Source organism: Hipposideros armiger, unplaced genomic scaffold, assembly GCF_001890085.2.
Source record: "Hipposideros armiger isolate ML-2016 unplaced genomic scaffold, ASM189008v1 scaffold_14, whole genome shotgun sequence".
Classification (NCBI taxonomy): Eukaryota; Metazoa; Chordata; class Mammalia; order Chiroptera; family Hipposideridae; genus Hipposideros; species Hipposideros armiger.
In genome coordinates, this window is record NW_017731364.1 from 2,862,062 (window position 1) to 2,881,466 (window position 19,405).

The 19,405-nt window shown below is 35.4% G+C and overlaps 1 protein-coding gene across 3 annotated transcripts in view; it reads left to right on the top strand.

The window, feature by feature from the left end:
- Positions 1-19,405, top strand: part of VPS8 (VPS8 subunit of CORVET complex) — a 255,460-nt gene that overhangs the window by 57,161 nt on the left and 178,894 nt on the right. For all 3 annotated transcript variants that reach the window (XM_019668968.1, XM_019668980.1, XM_019668973.1), the window contains 7 exons: positions 2,445-2,531; positions 4,955-5,022; positions 6,285-6,438; positions 6,538-6,597; positions 8,353-8,460; positions 9,795-9,875; positions 12,253-12,423. In XM_019668968.1, the coding sequence (XP_019524513.1) occupies positions 2,445-2,531; positions 4,955-5,022; positions 6,285-6,438; positions 6,538-6,597; positions 8,353-8,460; positions 9,795-9,875; positions 12,253-12,423 (729 nt within the window). The remainder of the gene's footprint in view (positions 1-2,444; positions 2,532-4,954; positions 5,023-6,284; positions 6,439-6,537; positions 6,598-8,352; positions 8,461-9,794; positions 9,876-12,252; positions 12,424-19,405) is intronic.

Genomic DNA, 19,405 nt, shown 5'->3' on the forward strand with positions numbered 1-19,405 from the left:
TGTTTAGCATCTTAGCTGTAGAGGGCAGCGTCACTGGCCCTCATATGTGGGATCCGAACCGGGGCCCTCTGGCGTCCCAAGCCAGTTCTTAACCAATGCGCCACTCGGCTGGCCCCCTTTTTCTATTCTTTAACTTTCATTCTGTGTGTGTCCTTACAGCTGAAGTGAGTGAGTCTTTTGTATTCACCATATATTGGGTTGTCAGAAAAGTCATGACGCATTTTTGCAACAAAAAACATAGAAAAAAATATGTCATGACTTTTCTGATAACCCAATAGATGTGTTTTAATCCAATCAGCTACTTTTTATGTCTTTTGTTTGGAGAATTTATTCCACTTACATTTAAAGTAATTATTGATAGCTGTGTACTTATTACCATTTTGTTGATTGTTTTTCTGGCTGTTGTTCTTTCTGTTCCTTCTTTTCTTGCTCATTTTTCTTGTGGTTTGATGACTTTATTGTTATGCTTAGATTCCTTTCTCATTATCTTTTGTGTATCTACTATAGCTTGTTGCTTTGTGGTTATCATGATGTTCACATATAATATATATATATATATATATATATAACTGGATCTATATCTGTATCTATATATCTATATATCTATATCTATCTATCTCTAGTCTATATTAAGTTTATATGGCAAGTTAAGTTTTAATTAATTCTAAAACTTGGCATATTTCCCCTCCCCGCATGTTTTATGTTTTTGATGTCACATTTTACATCTTTTTATTTTGTGTATCTCTTGTTTATTGTAGTTATAGTTATTTTTATTACTTTTGTCTTTTAACCTTCACACTAGCTTTATAAGTGATTAATCCACTACTTTTCCTATATGTTTATTTACCTTTACCAGTGAGATTTTTACTTTCATGTTTTCTTGTTATTAAATTGTGCCCTTTTTTTCAACTTAGAGAAGTCCTTTTAACATTGCTTGTAAGACTGGTTTAGTGGTGTTGAACACCTGTAGCTTTTGCTTGTAGGAAAAGTTCTTCAATTTTGAATGATAACCTGCCAGAGAGAGTATTCTTGGTTGGAAGTTATTTTCCTTTCAGCACTTTGAATACATCATGCCACTCCCTTCTGGCTGGCCAAGTACCTGCTGAAAAGTGTGCCGATGGTGTTATGTTCATAACAGTTTGTTTTTCTCTTGCTGCTTTTAACAGTCCCTCTTTTTCTTTACCTTTTGACATTTTAATTGTAATGTGTCTTGGTGTGGATCTCTTTGTGTTTATCTTATTTGGAACTCTCTGAGATTCCTGGATCTGCACGTCTGTTTCCTACTCTAGTTTAGGGAAGTTTGCAGCCATATGTTTTCAGATAAGTTTTCTGTCCCTTTCTATTCTCCTTCTGGGACTCGTGTAACGTGAATGTTATTTCACTTGATGTTGTCTCTTAGGTTCTTTAAGTTAGCTTCACTTTTTAAAATTCTTTGTTATTTTTGCTGATCTGTTTGGATGAGTTCCACTTCCCTGTCTTTCAGATCACTAGTCCCTTCTTCTGCTTCAGAAGTCTGCTGTTGAACCCCTCTAGTGCAATTTTTTCAGTTCAGCTATTGTATTTTTCAGCTTTGTGACTTTTGTTTGGTACTTTCTTATAGTTTCTGTATCTTTGTTGAAATTCTCACTGTGTTCATCTATTCTTCTCTTGAGTTCAGTGAACATCTTTATTACCATTGCTTTGAACTCTTTATCAGGTAAATTACTTATTTCCATTTCATTAAGATATTTTTTTCCTGAAGTTTTAGCTTGTTCTTTTGTTTGGAACATATTCCTTTGTTTCTTCATTTTGCTTGATTCTCTGTGTTTTTTTTTCTGTATTAGTTGAAACAGCTGCCTCTCCCAGTCTTGAAAGAGTGGTTTTGTGTAGGAGATGAATCTTATTGTTCAACCTCGCCCTAGTTCTTGGTTGCCTCTTGAACCTTTGTGATTTTCTGAGTAGTCTGATTTATTCTTATTAGGGGCCAGTTGTTGAGGGTTTGCCAAGATTCGTCAGTGTTACAATGGGAGGGATCTCAGCCAGCACCCAGTTTCAGGCTGATTGAAAACCAGACCCTCCAGACCAGGCGATCTGGAGTTGTCCCCTGGGTGTTTTTCTTATCTTGTGAATTATACATCACTAGTTAGTTTGGCAGTAAGCCTTTCCTATAATTTTTATCAGTGCTAAAGAAATGGACTCATTAAAGAAATTTCTTTTACCTATCAGTATAAAAACATTTCAAATCTAACGAGAAAAGCAGATTGGGCAGAATGAGGGGTAGATGAAGATGGAATGAAAGCCCCATGCTTTAATGGACCTGCAGCTTTGAGTTATGTTTTAACTTCATAGTTCGTTGCCTGCAATGTTTATAGACCAGCAATAGGTTATTTCAACCAGAAGGTAGGATACTTAAGTCCAAAAAAAAGCAATAAATTTGTTTTCTAAAGCATTTAGTTGTCTTATAGATCACTATGTGGGATTTGGCCAGTGGAAAACTTCTAAGATCAATAACAGATGCTCATCCTCCAGGAACAGCAATATTGCATATTAAGGTAATAATTTTGTTTTATTTTTCTTCTAATTTTTATTATTATGTCTTTGTATCTATTTTTAAGTAAATTTGTTATAAATAGGATCATCGGAAATGAACTGTCTTTTATTTGACAAGCCCAACAAAATGTTTTCCTAAGTGAAAACTGGAGATGGAGTAGCGTGGTAACATTCAGCTGCAAGCTGTATTGAAGTCTGATAGATACAGCAGCAAAAAGAGTAAATTGACATGCTCCTAGATGAGAGGTTGCAGAAAAGATAGTATGATGAAATCTCATGTGAAGATTTTAAAAGTTTTTCCTTTTTCTTTTTTTTAACCTTTTGTTTAGTCTACCAAGATTTTATTGTTGAGATTGTGTGCTTGGTCATACTTTGTTGGGAGTTAGCTGAGGTTCAAGGAACCAATGTGAAAGAACCAAGGTTCACATTATGTTTAGAAAGGATTCTGTTGGTTTGTTTTTTTTCAGGCCTCTAAAGGAAAAACATTAAGATTTGAGTCTTGGCTTTATCCTTACAGGCTGAAAAAAAATAAACCAACTTAGATTTTATTTATAAATACAACGTGAACCTTGGTTTTTGTATGCTGTCAAACCCATGTTTAGAAGCATAAAAGGTAAAGGACTATAACTAGGGAAGTCTAAAATTAGATTTTCTAGATTTTAATCATGTACACATTTGGTTACTTAGCTGTGCAGACCTCTCTTATCCATACATATGCTTTTTAAAGTCTGCAAGCATCTGGAGTTTGTGTTTCTGTATCTAGGCTAGTTACATAAAAGTGTTTTGACAAAGCAGCATTGAAGCATTTAGCAGCAATGAAAACAGCCAAGACAAGTAAAAGTAGAGAGAATTTCTTCTCTTTCTGAGCATCATGGCAGTTTATCTTGACCTCTTTTCATATGGTATGTGCCAACTTCTAATATGTTATAATTGTTTGTGTTTATGTTTTATCTCCTTTCATAGATTAAGATCTTTGAAACCAGAATCTTGTTCTTATTTATTTTTGTGTGTTGTGCATAGTAGCTGCTCAATAAATGTTTGGTTGAAGAAATAACTGGTTGGTGGTGTTTCTAAAAGGCCAGTTCATTTGTAGAAAAAGCATAATCTTTGCGAGAAACAATAGGAAATAGAAGCAATAAAGGCAGAGAGAAAAGAGAAAATGCAGTTGAGGTCAAAAGCATGGTAGTAGTAGCCATCATGTTGCTTGGTGATTGGAATGGTGGTACAGGTGGTGGGTACAGACACTGTGACATTGGAGAAAGGGGTAGCAAGAGGTGTACGTGACTGAATACTTCTCAGGTCTGAGATTGACAGCAGCCCCTTGCACTTCAGTACATTTACTCATTGTTCTACAGACTTAGCCCTACATCCTATCAATACAAGTTTGGGCTTGCATTCTTTATATATACATTCATACACACACATATACATACATATTTAAAAATTATATACATATACTACTGTACTAATATTTAAGTACATTTGGTAAAACATATGAGTATACTTAAGAAATAGAAAATTAATAAATAAAAGTATGAGTCCTGTAATTTTTCCTACACTCCGGTGTATATGCCTCCCACTTTGGCAACTGCTCGGCTGGGCTTTGAGAGCAAAGGTGTGGGACTTCTTTCCTATGCCTGTGTGTGGGGCTGAGGAAGAATAATTTTACAGTAGCCTCCTGTACTTCGGTTATCCCTGACAAAGAGCATGAAGCCATGCCATTTAGGATGGTTCACCAACCATTGGGGTTAGGGAGACTAGTCACTGTCGGTGATACAAGTTAAGTTATTCAATTTTGTGTCTTATAACATCCACATTTACTATACCTCATAAGCCCTTAGGTCAGCCTGTCATTGTGAACATTATTGTTTTGAGTTTTTCCAGGGTACGTAATAATAACTGAAGTATCAGTCAAAAATGATCAAGGAAGCAGCATATTTTAGGAGGAGTGACATAAAAAGTTAAACTATTTTAAATATAGTGGATTAACTCTTCATTTATTCAGAAAACATACTCAGGCAAGTTTATTCCCCCAAGATACCAAATATCTTTTATTGTGTCTTTATTCTTAAAAACTAGGCAACTGCAGATGGTATCCAAAGTATTTTACTCAGTTTAATAGCAAATTAGAAAAAGCTAATGTAAGAACCCAAGTAGTGAAATTTAGGGCTTTTATGAATCATAGTTTGTATTTTTCTTTTATCCTGGTAGTTTTGGTTTTTTAAAGATAATTGAACCACTTTTAGTCTGAATAAGGGTAAGTTTGTGTGTTTAGAGTGATGAGCTAAACCTGGCTGAGGTGATTTCAAATGCTATTAAATGTCTTTGTTTTAGATTTTTAAGATTTTATAATTTTTTTCCTCACCTTCAACACTTGACTGGTTGTTTAAAAATCTGCAAGAAAATAAATTTTTTCTCTGTTTAGTTTACAGATGATCCAACTCTTGCAATCTGTAATGACAGCGGAGGCTCTGTGTTTGAATTGACATTTAAGTAAGAGACTAATGAACGTTTGTTGACAAGTGAAAAGACTAGCTCTGGTTAATAACTTGAAGTTGAACATGAAGAGGTCTGGAAAACCCATGTGGTTGAAAATAGCTTATGGTTCTGTATTACAGTTACCTGGGGCAGTTTATAGAACATACTGAGTTCCAGTCCTGGCCCCCCATAATTCTGTCTAAGTAGGTCTGAGTCAGGATTCTAAACTCATACTCCTCAGGGGATTCATATGCGCTGTCAGGCTTGGGAACTATTCTGGAGTATTTCACTAATTTTGGTTTGGGCCCCAGGCCCAGTTGATTATAAAACCATGATGGCCAGGTGTAGGAAGGTTTTTATTGCCTTGGAATTGCCCTACTTTTAAAATAAGAGCAAAGACTGTCTAGATACATGGAAGAACGCTTATAAAGCTGAGTTAAAAAAAAAAAAAGTGGAACATAAAATTCAATGTGTATTATGTTTTCATAAGTTCTTTAAAGTAAGGACTATGTTTGTTTCTTGCATTTGTTATACCATCTAACAGTGCTGAGCCCAAAGTAATTGCTTAAGAAATACTATTTATTCAGCTAGTGTTTATTGAGCATCTGCTATGAGTAGGCATTGTTCTAGGCACCAAAGTTACAGCTGTAAACCAGACAAGGTTGCCACTCTAATAGAATTTACATTCTAGTTGGGGTAGAGGTAGGGAGACAGACAATAAACCAATACACAAATGAAATAATTTCAATAGTTATGAGCACTGTAAAGAAAATAAGACAGTGTGCTGGAGTTCACTTGAGGATAATTCAGGGAGGCCCCTCTCAGAAGGTAACATTTGAGCAATGACCTGAATGGTAATGTGGCTAACAAATGCAGAGATTTGGAAGGAATATTCCAGGCAAAGGGACATTCGAGCACAAAGGCTTTGAGGTGGGAAGAACCGTGGCCTGCTGGAGCAACAGAAAGAAGGCCGGTGTGGCTGGAGCATGACTTTTTCAGGAACAACAGCAGTGGGAGAGGGGTGAGGGCCAGAGGCAGATCCTATAGGGCCTTTTAAAACATGGTGGAACATTTGGATTTTGTTTTATGTACAGTGGAAAGCCACTGCAGTGTTTTTAGAAGAATAATAAATCTGACCTATCCATTGATGTCATGTGCAATTTGGATTGTTGAGGGCAAGAGTAGGAGTTAGGAGGCGATTGTCATAGTCCAAGCTAGAGATGCTAGTGTCTTGGGTCATTGCTAATTGATTCTGAATTTGTTGGTTACATTTTCAGGAGAGTAATGGGAGTGAGAACGTGTGAATCTAGATGCCTGTTCAGTGGTTCTAAGGGTGAAGTGTGCTGTATTGAGCCCCTCCATTCTAAGCCTGACTTGAAAGATCATCCCATCACACAGTTTTCCTTATTGGCCATGGCGTCCTTAACCAAGGTAGGTGCATTTAGAAGATGAAACTCAGAACATTCGGAGGCTTTGAATGCCAAAAAATTTGAAATTACAGAATATTAAAAATATATTTTTGTCCTAAAGATACTGGTCATTGGATTGAAACCATCCTTGAAAGTATGGATGACTTTTCCATATGGACGGGTGAGTAAGCCTCTCCATCTTATTGGCAAAAAGACCGTGTCAGGAGGTTGGGGAAAATGATTTGTAAGTGGTGAATTCTGTGAGATTGTCAGAAAACGAGGCAGCACGAAGCCAGTGCTCCAAAGATCATTATCTGGGCTTACCTTGATGTGACCAAACAGCATCAGGTGGTGACTAGCGCAGTGTTCTGGGGATCATGAGATCCACACTTTTCTATCTTTATTGCTTTAATTTTTCCTCTTATAAACAGCTTCTGCTTAGATACTGACACCTCACCATAATATCCAGCATTAATTGCTGCTACATACTCTTTCCTTGGCTTCTGCCTCTGGTATTTTACTTTGGGGGTGATGCTTCCTAGAATGTATTTATGTACACCCCAGTTTCCCTTTTTTTTCCTGCTCGGTCTTCATAGAGTTGTGGTCTTCCAGTGTATATATGAGAAGTATTGATGGGATGGGACGGAGAATGATGGTACAGAACTAAGACTAGTTCAGACAGCATCTCCTATACTGAGGGAGATCACTCTTCCGTTTTCTTGTGGGTACTCTGTGTACCTCTGGGCCCCAGGGGAAGCCCGGCAAAACTGACTGAGGTTGCCATTAATGTTTCTTTTTTTTTTTTTTTTTAAAGATTTTTATTGGGGAATTGGGGGGATGGGAACAGTGCTGGGGAATTGGGGAAAGGGGAACAGACAAGTTGCTGTCGTTTTGTTCTTCAATCTAGTTGTGGAGGACGTTGCTTCACTGGCCGAAGTTGGCACCATCATTGCGCTCTTCTCTGGCGAGGCAGATCAGTCGCCGGCTTCTGGACGGCCGCTCACTGCGGCTGCTGGCCACTCACGCTGGCTGCTGGCCGCTCACGCTGGCTGCTGGCCACACACGGTAGCCCATGGCAATGCACTGCCACAGGGACTGCAGCCCACGCCGTCGCCGGCGACTCATGGCAGCCCAGCTCCAGGTTGAGCTGTTGTTCAGCATCTTAGCTGTGGAGGGCAGTGTCACTGGCCCTCATATGTGGGATCCGAACCGGGGCCCTCTGGCATCCCAAGCGAGTTCTTAACCATCGCGCCACTCGGCCGGCCCCATTAATGTTTCTTACGTTAGCGTCTTTGGCTAATTGAGGTTTTTCATGATGGTATGTGATTGCATCTTTTTGTATGTTTTTATTGATATTTTTTCCAACAATTTATTATGAACATTTTCAAACAAATAAAGAAGTTGAAAGAACTTCACATTAAACATCTGTATACCTAACATTTAAATTCTACCATTAACATTTTACTGTACTTTCTTTATTATGTATCTATCCATCTCTCTATCCACCCATTACATTGTTTGTTTTTTTTGTGTATGTATATTTCCAAGTGAATTGCAGAAATCACTACTCTTTTCCCTAAATATTTAGCATGCATATGATTAGCAAGAGTTTAATAGTTATTTAAGATTTTCCTTTGGTGTAAAATTTACATACAATGAAATGCACAGATCTTGAATGTACATTTGCTGAACTTTGACTGGTGTATATGCTTTTGTGACTCAAACCTCTCCCAAGATGTAGAGCATTACCATTAACCCAGAAAGTTCCCTATGACACTTGATCGGTTCCTGCTGCGTAGGCTATTTTAGTGAGAAATTAGAAGTTTTATCAAGTAATACTAGTCAGATCCTGTTTTTAATCAGAATTCTTTCTTTTTCCTTTTGTCTGTTAACTGTAATGACTTTTTAATTTTTGGGGGGCCTTCTCCTCCCTTAGATGGACCCTTCCAGTGTTCCATTGCTGGCCTGGCACTTTGTGGCCGTGCATAACTATGTGAATCCTATGCTGGCCTTCTGCAGAGGAGACGTCGTTCATTTTCTTTTGGTAAGTCCTAATATGATGCTAGATCTGTTATAAAGTCCTTTATAAGATTTTTTTTCCTCATTCACCAGTAATTTAATATCATGTCAAAGAAATATGCTATCATAATTCTTTGGTGAGAGAGTGACCTATTTAATTTTTATTTAAGGCTTTAATGGTTAACGTGGAAAACAACCGCTCACCCTCCGCTCCATGCCCTTTCATGGTGTGTTTCTCAGTCCCATCTCCTTTAACTAACACATAGCTAATGGTGTATGTTTAAATATATGAATGTACATATGTCTGTGTTAATGGCCCACCTATCTACCTAATGTTGGCATTGATCTTTTCATTTATGAAACATTTTCAACATATGAAAGATATGGAACAATTTGGTGCTGTCTTACTTTCATTCTACAAATGAGGAAGCTGAGAAAGAAGAATTTGCCCCTGCTCACACAGCTGTAATAGTGGAACTTTCAGCCCATGGCTCTAGATCCCATGCTGCTTTTACCAGAGTGAGCTTTCTTACATGGGAAGTGACTCGGTGAAGTGAAGATGGGCATACACGAAGGGCACACATTAACTAGTGTCAGTTGTTTGTTAAGGTATCTGGTGAGGTCAGTACTGCAAGTGATGAGACTAGAAGAGAAGAGGAATTGGACTTAAAGGGAAGGGAAGACATCTAGAACACTACTATGGGGAGGGTACAAGAAAACTCAGGTTGAACTGAACAGCAGGTCAAGTGTACGTTGTGCTGTCTCTCTTCTTCAGTGCTCTATCACCTTGGAGCAGAAGTGGAGAAAGCAAATTATAAGGATGATTAAAGGTTATAGAGTGTATGTGTACACATATATAAATAAAATATTGACACTTGAGGTTCTTTGGGGAAATGTTTTGTTGTTTGAACTATTATACAACAATTTTTTGTTGTTTAATAGTATTATACATCAGAAAAGCCTAATTTTTATCACTGTAACAGTTATTTTTTTTCTTTCGATGAACTTTTGTTTAACTTTTCACACCATGTCACCAATCCCATTTCATGCTTTAACTCTACCTAACTGTAGTCATGGATGTGATGGAGGTAGGTTGTTCTGAATTATGACAGAGTGAATATTACCTTACAGCATTTGCTAATACTGACAGCTAGGCCACTGACCAGATATGTCTTGGATTTTGGTACAAATCATGGTGTGATAATTTCTGTCATTTGTGTAGTAGTTTCTTTAATTATCAGTATTTTTGGCTTATCTATACTGTGAGTAGAAACCATTTTCTAGGTGGAGTATAATTATGTATCTAAAAAAGTCCCTCAAATACTAGCTGATATTAGTTTGTTTTTATTTCATCATCAGGTTAAGAGAGATGAATCTGGAGCAATACATGTTACTAAGCAAAAGCATCTTCACCTGTACTATGACCTCATCAACTTTACTGTGAGTATTGTACCAATTACATATCCCCATTTATTTCACATAATTGTTTTGAGTCTATGGTGTATTAAAGTAAAGCTACGAGGATTTCTGCCATGAACCGTGACCGTTAGGATTATGTAAAATATGGAGAGAAGTGAAGTCATGCTTATAGTGAATACAGTCTGAGCTTGGTGTGATGCCACATTATTTGTTGTCTTGCAGTCTTGTGTCCTGTGGAACACTGACAGGATCAGCAAAAGTTTTCTTTAATGTCCTGATTAGCTCAAAGGGGTGTTCAGAAGGATTTAGGGGGGGTTTCTTCAGGATCATTGCCCAGCTCTTTTTATAAACACATTTTCATCCTTCTAAGTCTGTCCTAATTGGTTCAGGAACTTATGTAACCTATTTTTTTCTTGTGGCTAAAAACTTTGCAGAGTTCTCTTTCTACCATGCATCTCAGTCCTGAGTGACTTTTGGTTAGAAAAAAAAAAAAGGACTATTTGTTTTTTGTGCGAATTTTTTTCTTTTTCAAATAGTGTGTTAATTCTGCAATAGTATAATTATAATATTTCTGGGTTTCTGTCACTAGTGCTTTTAGCAGTAATCAATATCTGATATCCATATACAGAAGCATTCTGTATATGCATAAATATAGGCAACCCAAAATATAACACAGTGCCTCATTTTTCAAAAAAAAAGCCTAAAAAAAAGTCTTTACTCCCAATTTAATAATATGCAACTTTTTAGGATTACAGATGAAATAAATCTTTTCTTCATAATATAGGATTTATAAATTTAGTTGCACATTGCCGTTTAATCTCACATACAGTCTATTGATTTAGAAATAATACTTTTTCTTATGCACATTTCACGAAGTAATTTTGTTCCACCTCTTCTCATCCATATTAGATATCAATGTCTTTGTCATCACCAGAACCCTTTGTTGACTCACCTAACTCAGTTTTCTAGAACTCACCATCATGTCTTCTGTTTGAAGATGTTTGAGATACAGCACTTTTAAAACCGGCATATGATTCTTTATCCAGAAAAATTTCACCCAACCACAAGTAGCCATTTGCCTAACAATACCACAGTCAGTATTTTCATTTGTCCTGTGGCTTATCCATGATGTGACCACTAACTGCATTGCTCTGTAAATTACCTTTAAAAGGCTTGTTTACAACAATGTCAATACTTGTAATTGTGAAGGTCTAATTTCAGGAATGATTGCTAAACTGCTAACATTCTTTCTCTGTTATTCTCTCTCTGTTTTAATTAGGTGACCTTTGAAAGCATTCAAAAACTACTACTGACTGAGGTTGTATAAGGCTAATAAAAAATGTGTCTTTCTTAAATACTTTGTTTTTCAAAGTAAAGTAATCAAGAGAGTACCCTGTAAGAGCTCTTTGTAAAAGATTTGAGTACCAAACTCTGTTTTCTGAGAGAGAACTTTTTTGGAAAAACGTCCCAGAAAAACAAAGCCCCTTATAATAGACACAGTACAGTGATAGAGTATATTTTCAGCATATGTCAAAAGAAAATAGATCCATTTTCAACTTGGTTGTCATTGATATGGTATTATGCAAATAACCTCTGACAGCATGCGGTAGATCATACAAATAAACCAACATGAATACCAGAGAGATAATGTGCAGGGGAAACTTTTGTTCCATCTAATTTAGAATTCTAATTAAGCAGATTTTAAAACTTTATTTCTTGGGAGGGATTGAGCTTGAGATTTAAAAAAATGTATTTTGAAAACAAATCTCAAATATAACCTAAGAAATTTATCAAAATAGCATCCTTCAGATTTTTAAAATTATTAAGTTATTACTTTTAAAATCATAATAGTACTTATGAAATACAATTCAGAAGATAGAGAGAAATAGAGCAAGGAACACTCCTAATAATTTTTAGGAAGGTTTTGAAGGAAATACATATTTTTAAATAGCTTCTATTTTAAAATATGTATTACTTAAATGCTATCAATCATCCTTTGACCACCTAGGTTTATGAGATTTAATTTGCTCTTTTATTTTATTAATGTCATAAAACCAGAAATGCAAAGTTTGTCACTTTGCTTAAGTCATCTGTGCCAATGTACCTTTCAAAAAATTTATAAAAGCCAATAAATCCTGTAATATATCTATTAAAGATCTTAGCCTTCTTTTAGACTCTGAGAGTGTCATTTTAGCACTGTCAAACTCAATACTGTGTTATGTACCTATTGTTATCTGGGCTGTTCACTGAGTAGCTCTTGCTGTGATTGTGTTGTCATCAGATTATAAAATGGATAAAGTCCTCTGTGTTATCTACTGAGTGGCCACTCTTTCTTCTTGTTCTGAATGATGGCATTGGGTGGAACTCATTTTTGTTTTGTTGTGTGCTTGAATTGCAGTGGATAAACTCACGCACAGTTGTACTCCTGGACAGTGTAGAGAAGTTGCATGTGATAGATCGGCAAACTCAAGAGGAACTGGAAACAGTAGAGATCTCGGAAGTCCAGTTGGTCTACAATAGCAGTCATTTCAAGTCCCTAGCCACCGGAGGAAATGTTAGCCAGGCTCTGGTAAGGATAACCCATTATCTTAGGATGGATTTGATAAATTTGGTATTCTGTTGCTGCTTTGTTTTAGAAATAGAAACTCTGAGGCGTTATCTTTATGTCTTGAGGTGTTTCTTTAAAAGCCACCAGGTTGAAGTGGATGTGGGTGTATTTGTGGGTATTTAGGAATGTGAACTGAAACAATAATTCCTGTTACTTTCTCTACAGAAATATGACTAATTTAATATCAAAGAGTTTTAACTTTTATACTGAAATAATGAAATTGAAAATTTATGAGAAAGAAATTATAAAATCAAAATATTTTAGAAAGTTTAATACAGTAACAATAAGCCTGATAGATTTAAGGGATAAATGACTAGAGACAGGTATCCTATGAGGCTTTGGAAATATTTGGGTGTTTGGTAAAGGCTTGAACAGGTATGGTGGCTGTGGGCATTGATGGCTTTACGAGAAAGAAAAGATTCTTTAGGAATAGCAGAGAGATGAAATGTAGGAGCCTGGAGAGAAGGAAGACATAAAAGTTATGATCTTAGTATTAATTTTACTGTATTTTAAGCAACCATGATAATGGCGTTTAGCAATTGACACAAATACTTTATAGTTAAATTACTTTGAATTGTGATCTCGTATTTCCTAAATCAGTAATCTTTAAGCAGGAAATTTAGGCTATTGTGAGCATTCCCTGGGTATTTTCTTGAAAAAAATAGTAATGATGGTCATATTTAATGTGTCTACTGCATGATATGTAGACATTGCTCAAATCTCCCTGAGATATTAGAACTTCAGAGCATAAAATACATATGAAAGAGTCTTCCAGCCTCAGAATTTAGGAACCAAGGAAATCCAGAGTAAGAAATGGTAATGCAATAGAATTCACTAAAGTAAGAATAATTACTGTCTCACACTTAGGTATTTTCTTGTGTCTGAGTGGTTATTAAAAATACTGTTAGACTTTAAACTTGCATTTTTGGTTAAGATAAAATAACGGGAATTGGATTTACTCTCCTGACTGGGGGAAAAAAAGTCAGAAAAAGAAACAATAGTTTTCAAGATACTGGATACTAGATAATGAAGGACAGTGATCCCTGACAAAATGGAAAACAAATGACATGAGCCCTATGATGGTCCCAGCATTAGCCTTGAGAGAGTTTCCAGGCTGTGGCTCAGGGAGAGAGAACCCAATTGGAGCTTGGAGGACTCCCATGAGTTGAGACAGAACTGAAACTTGGAAGACAAAGGTAGGCTGAGCAGGACAGAGGACAGGAGAGGAGAGCACTATGTGAAGGGTCCCCCTTGGGTATTCTGCAGACTACTGACCAATCAATGCATATGAATAAAACTACCCAAGGCCAGGGAAAGAAATATTTGAAAGGTGTAGAAGGAACTATATCCAGTGCTCCCACTGGCTTGTTTAAACTAGCCAGACAGAAAACTTCATGATTCACAGGGCATTGGGTAGAGTACTCAGAGGCATCTTGCCTCAGTAGGGGGGAATAATTAGGATTAGAGTAAACACCACTTTGAGCCCCACTAACAAATCTTAAAAACAAGACCAGAAAGTATCAAACTTCTTCCAAGTAACTTAACTCCTCCCAGAACAAAGCACAAGAATATTAATAGGAATGTAGAAATTTGCGCCACTCAACAAGGTAAAATTCACAATGTCTGCCATCCAATCAGAGATTACTAGGCATGCAAAGAAGAAGAAAAACACAACTTATAATGAGGAGAAAAATCAATCAAAACTGACTTAAACCTGAAACAGATGTTTGAATTAGTAGACAAGGATATAACAATTATTTTAATTGTAGACCATATGTCCAAAAAGTTAAGTAGAAACATGGAAGATAGTTAAAAGATGCAAATCTAACTTCTAGAGCTAAAAACTACAATGCTTGAGATGAAAAATACACAGAGAGTAGATATTGTAGGAAAACACATTAGTGAACTTGAAGATGCAGGTTTCCCTTGCTATCCGAAAGTAGAGTGTTCCTATGAAACCTTTTGTAAGCTGAAATGGCAAAAGCGAAGAAGCAATTGCCATTAATTTATATGGAAAAAATTTTGAGTGTTCCCAGATCCAAAATATAGCCTACCAAATCATACCAAATATGTTTAATTGCATACAGTTTTCTGCTAAGTGTAACACCCTTACCAAATTCTCTTAGGCTTTTCTGATACCTTAGGACACATCTTGCTAATGGATGCAGAAAATAAATCAAGATAAACCACAGATGCTCACAGACTGGGATCAAAGCTATGGTGGCTTGATGCTGAGATGCTGAGGTGTTTCCCAGGGGAGTAGCTTGGAGAGGGCACTCTAGGTGCTGGGCTGTGCACTGCCTCTGTTACAGCTAGCTACAAAACAAATGTTGAACACTATTTTCACTTTTTGTCTTTTTTGTAAAAGCGAAAGCCCTTTTTGGATTTCTTTTGGTTAGGGAAAACAGGTACTAATGTAGGTCTTTTGTAAAAATGAAGTAGCATATCATGAACTTTCAAAAAGTGGAGGATATCTGTCTAGCAGTAGAAGCTATCCAAAATAAAATATAGAGAAAAAATAATATAAAAAATAGTGTTAGTGACCTGTAGACAGCATCAAATAGCCTAATATATGTGTAGCTGGAATTTCCGAAGGAGAAGAGAGAAAAAAATTGGGAGAAATAATGGTCAAAAACTTTCAAAACTATAAACAGACACATTCAAGAAGCTCAATGAACCCAAGAACAAAAAAATTTAAAAAACCATATAGACTGATCAAAATGAGTGGTAAAGAGAAAAATATTAAAGGAGTCAGAGAATAAGACACATTAAATGCAGAGAAGCAACAATGAGAGCAGATTTCTCTTCGGAAACAATCTGCGGCGATCTCCAGAGAAGATATACAAATGGCTGATAAGCATGACAAGATGCTCAACATTATTCATCATTAGGGAAATACAAATCAAAACCACAATGAAATACCACTTCATGCCCACCAGATTGAAAAAGGTGAAAGGGATTAAGAAGTACACATTGACAGTTATAGTAATAGTCACGGGGATGTAAAGTACAGCATAGGGAATGGACTATAGCCAATAACATTGTAATAACTATGTCATGGGGTACTTATTGGGGTGATCACTTTGTAAGGTATATAAATGTCCAATCACTATGTTGTATACCTGAAACTAATATAATGTTGTATGTCAACTGTAATTGAAAAATTGAAAAAAAAAAAAACAACGAAAAGAAAAGACACAATAACAAGTGTTGGTGAGAATGTGGCAAAACTGGAACTGTCATACATTGTTGGTGGGAGATGGTACAGCTGCTGTGGGAAACATTTTGTTAGTTTCCCAAAATATTAAACATAGAGATTCCATATGACCAAGCAATTCTACTCATAGGTGTCCACCCAGAAGAAATGAAAACATGCCCCCACACACATGTGTACACAAATGTTCATAGCAGCATTATTCATAATAGCCAAAAAGTGAAAACAATCCAAATGTTCACCAACTGGTAAGTGGATAAACGAAATGTGGCTTAGCTGTGTAATGGAATGCTATTCTGCATTTAAAAAAAGAATGAGCTATTGAAACATACTACAATATGGATGAACCTCAGATATGCTATATTAAGTAAAAGAAGCCATATGGAAAGACAACATATTGCTTGATTTTATTTATATGAAATGTCCAGAAAAGGACATTTAGAGACAGACGTAGATTAGTGGTTACCTGGGAGTGGGAGTGGGAATAGGGTTGACTGGAAATGGGTAAATGGGATCATTATGGAGTGATGGAAATGTTCTAAAACTGCATTTGGGTAATGGTTGAACAACTGTAAATTTACTAAAAAAATTACTGAATTGTACACTTAATGAGTAAATTTTATGGTACGTAAATTATACCTCAATACTGTTAACAAAATCAGTTGACTGTTTAAAACAAAAATAATGTAATATTTATGATAGGTAGTAATATTGTAGTATGACAAAAATTGTACATAGTATCAGGAAGTGGGGAATGAAAGTGAATCATTATAAAGGTCTCACATTATACATCAAATAGTATAATATTATTTAAACGTGATTGAAATAAGGTAAAGTTGCATATTGTAAACATGAGAGCAGTCTCTGAAAAAGAAGTATAACTAATAAATCAATAGTGACAAAATATGTTTAAAAATATTAAATGCAGTGAAGCATAAAAGAAGAGATAGCAAAAGTAGAAAACGATAAGATAATAAACCTAAACCCAACCATATCAATAATTATAGGAAATGGAAATAGTTTATAAACATTTTAATTAAAATGCAGACATTGTCAGACTGGATAAAAAAATCTGTCAACAAAAAAATTCACATTAAATATAAAGACATAGATAAATTAAAATTAAGAAGATGGAAAAAGATACCATGCAAACACTAATCATTAGAATGGCTATAGTAATATCAGACTAAGTAGATTTCAGAGTAGGGAATATTGTCAGAGATAAAGAGAAATTTCAAATTGATAAAAACGGGGTTGATTCATCAAGAAGATGTAACAGTCTTAAAGTTAAGCACCCAATAGCTGACCTTCAAAATATACGAAGCAAAAACTAACAAAACTAAAAGGAGAAAGAGACAAATTCACAATTATAGTTTGGAAATTTCAAAACTCCTCTCACAGTAATTAATAGGAGTAGTAGACAGAAAATCATTAAAAGTATAGAAGACTTCATAAAACGCTATTGACTAACTTGACCTAACTGATATTTATAGAATATTCCATCCAACAAAAACAAAGTACAAACTTTTTTCAAGTGCACATGCACCATTCACCAATATAGATTATATGCTAAGCCATAAGACAATCTTTAAGAAATTGTTGAAGGAATCATTAGGGTAAATCTGGAGAAAATTCATATATTTGAACATTAAATAACACTTTTATAAATAACCTATGAGTCAAGGAAAAAAAAATCTCAAAGGAAATTAGCATATATTTTGAACTAAATGAAATTATAATATATCAAGATCTCTGGTCTACAATTAAATCAGTTTTTGAGGGTTATTTATAGCATTAAATACTTACATTAGAAAGGAAGAAAGATCTCAAATAAATTACCTAAGCTCCTATCTTGGGATAAAGTTTTTTTTTTTTTTTCTGAGCCATCCTGCTACCTATTGGCAGCTCAGCAGCTGCTCAGCTCGGGCTGGACTTGAACCACTGTTGCTCAGAGCTCAAACTCTTGAGCGAGCTCTTAACCAACTGAGCCACTCGGCCGGCCCCCTAAGCTCCTATCTTAATTAAGGAAATAGAAAAAGAAGATCAAAATAAACTTAAAGTAGATTGAAGGAAGAAATAATAAAGGTGAACACAAATCACTTAGTAGAAAATGGACAAGCAGTAGAGAAAATCAAAGAAACCAAACGCTGTTTCTTTACAAGGTAAATAAAACTGATAAACTTCTAGTGAAACTAATCAAGGAAAAATAGGTGACAACACAGTTACTAACATCAGGAGTGAAAGCAGTAATATCACTATAGAGCCTGTAGATATTAAAAGGATAATATGAATAATTTTATACCAATAAATTCAACAACTTTAGAGGCAATAGAAAAATTCTTTGGGAGGCACAGATTACCAAACCTAACTCAAGAAGAAATAGAAAAATCTAAGTGGCTGTCCATCAATGCAATATATAAATTTCATACGCAGAAACTGTAGGCCCAGATAGCTTCACTAGTGAAGTCTATCATATTTCAGGAAAAATAATAATACCAATTTTACATAAAAATCTTTTAAAAAATAGAGGAAAAGGGAGCACATAACTTTTTGTGTGAGATTAGCTTATCTCTGATAATAAAGCCAGACAAAGACATTACAATAAAGAACACCACAGACCAATGTCCTCATAAGTATAGGAGCCAAAAAATTCATAATATATTAGCAAAGAGAAACCAGCAATGTATAAAAAGAATAATAATGATCAAATGGTGTTTATCCAAGGCATGCAAGGCTGCTTTAATATTCAAAAATCAGTGTAATTCAGCATATTAGTTAACAATAAAAGAAAAAAACAATATCTCAAAAGATACAGGAAGCATTTGACAAAATTTGACACCCAGTCCTGATAAAACTCTTAGCAAACTAGGAACAGAAGGGAACTTCTCCAACCTAATAATCAAGGGCATCTACCAGAATCCTACAGGTAACACCTAACTTAAAGTAGCTCTGCCCCAAACCAAAACTCCTGATTCTAATCAGACTTCTAGAGAAAAGGTAGAAGACAGAGGAGCACATTAAAAGATTTCTTGGGGATGCAGTTAGCAAAATCCAAATAGGAAACTCTATGGAATAAGTGTTCGAGCTTCTTCCATAAATAAACTTCAAGGAAAGTACGGGACTGAGAGAGGTGGAGGCAAAACCTGTAGATGAAAAGAAACTGAAGAAACCTACCAGCCAGCTCCAGCATGTTGCCTTGTATAGATCTTGATTCAGACAAGTGAAATGTAAACAAAACAAAACATACAATAAAAACATCAACAACACTTGACATTTATGAGATAATTTGAAATCCAAACACTGATAGGGTTTTGATATTGAGGAATGATTGTTAATTTTTTAAAGTATGTTAATTAAATTGTGGTTATGTTAAAAAGGACTCATTTTGCATGCATATATTGAATTTTTATAAATGAAATACTCAAAATCTGAGATTCACCTCAAAATTATTTGTGCTATGGGGGAGTCATTGGGACTATGATGAGACAAGATTGGGGATGAGTTGATAATTGATGAAGCTGGTTAATGGATGCGTAGAGTTCATTATTTTATTTTATTTTCCCTTGGGTATATTTTTTTAATTTTCCATAATGAGAAATTAAGAAAAATTATCATAGTTACCTGTTATTGACCACTTATACATTTTGGGAGATTTATAAATATTTATGTATTTAAGCCTCGTAGAAACTGTGCATGGTTTTCAAAGATGTGAAAATAATTTCAGAAGAC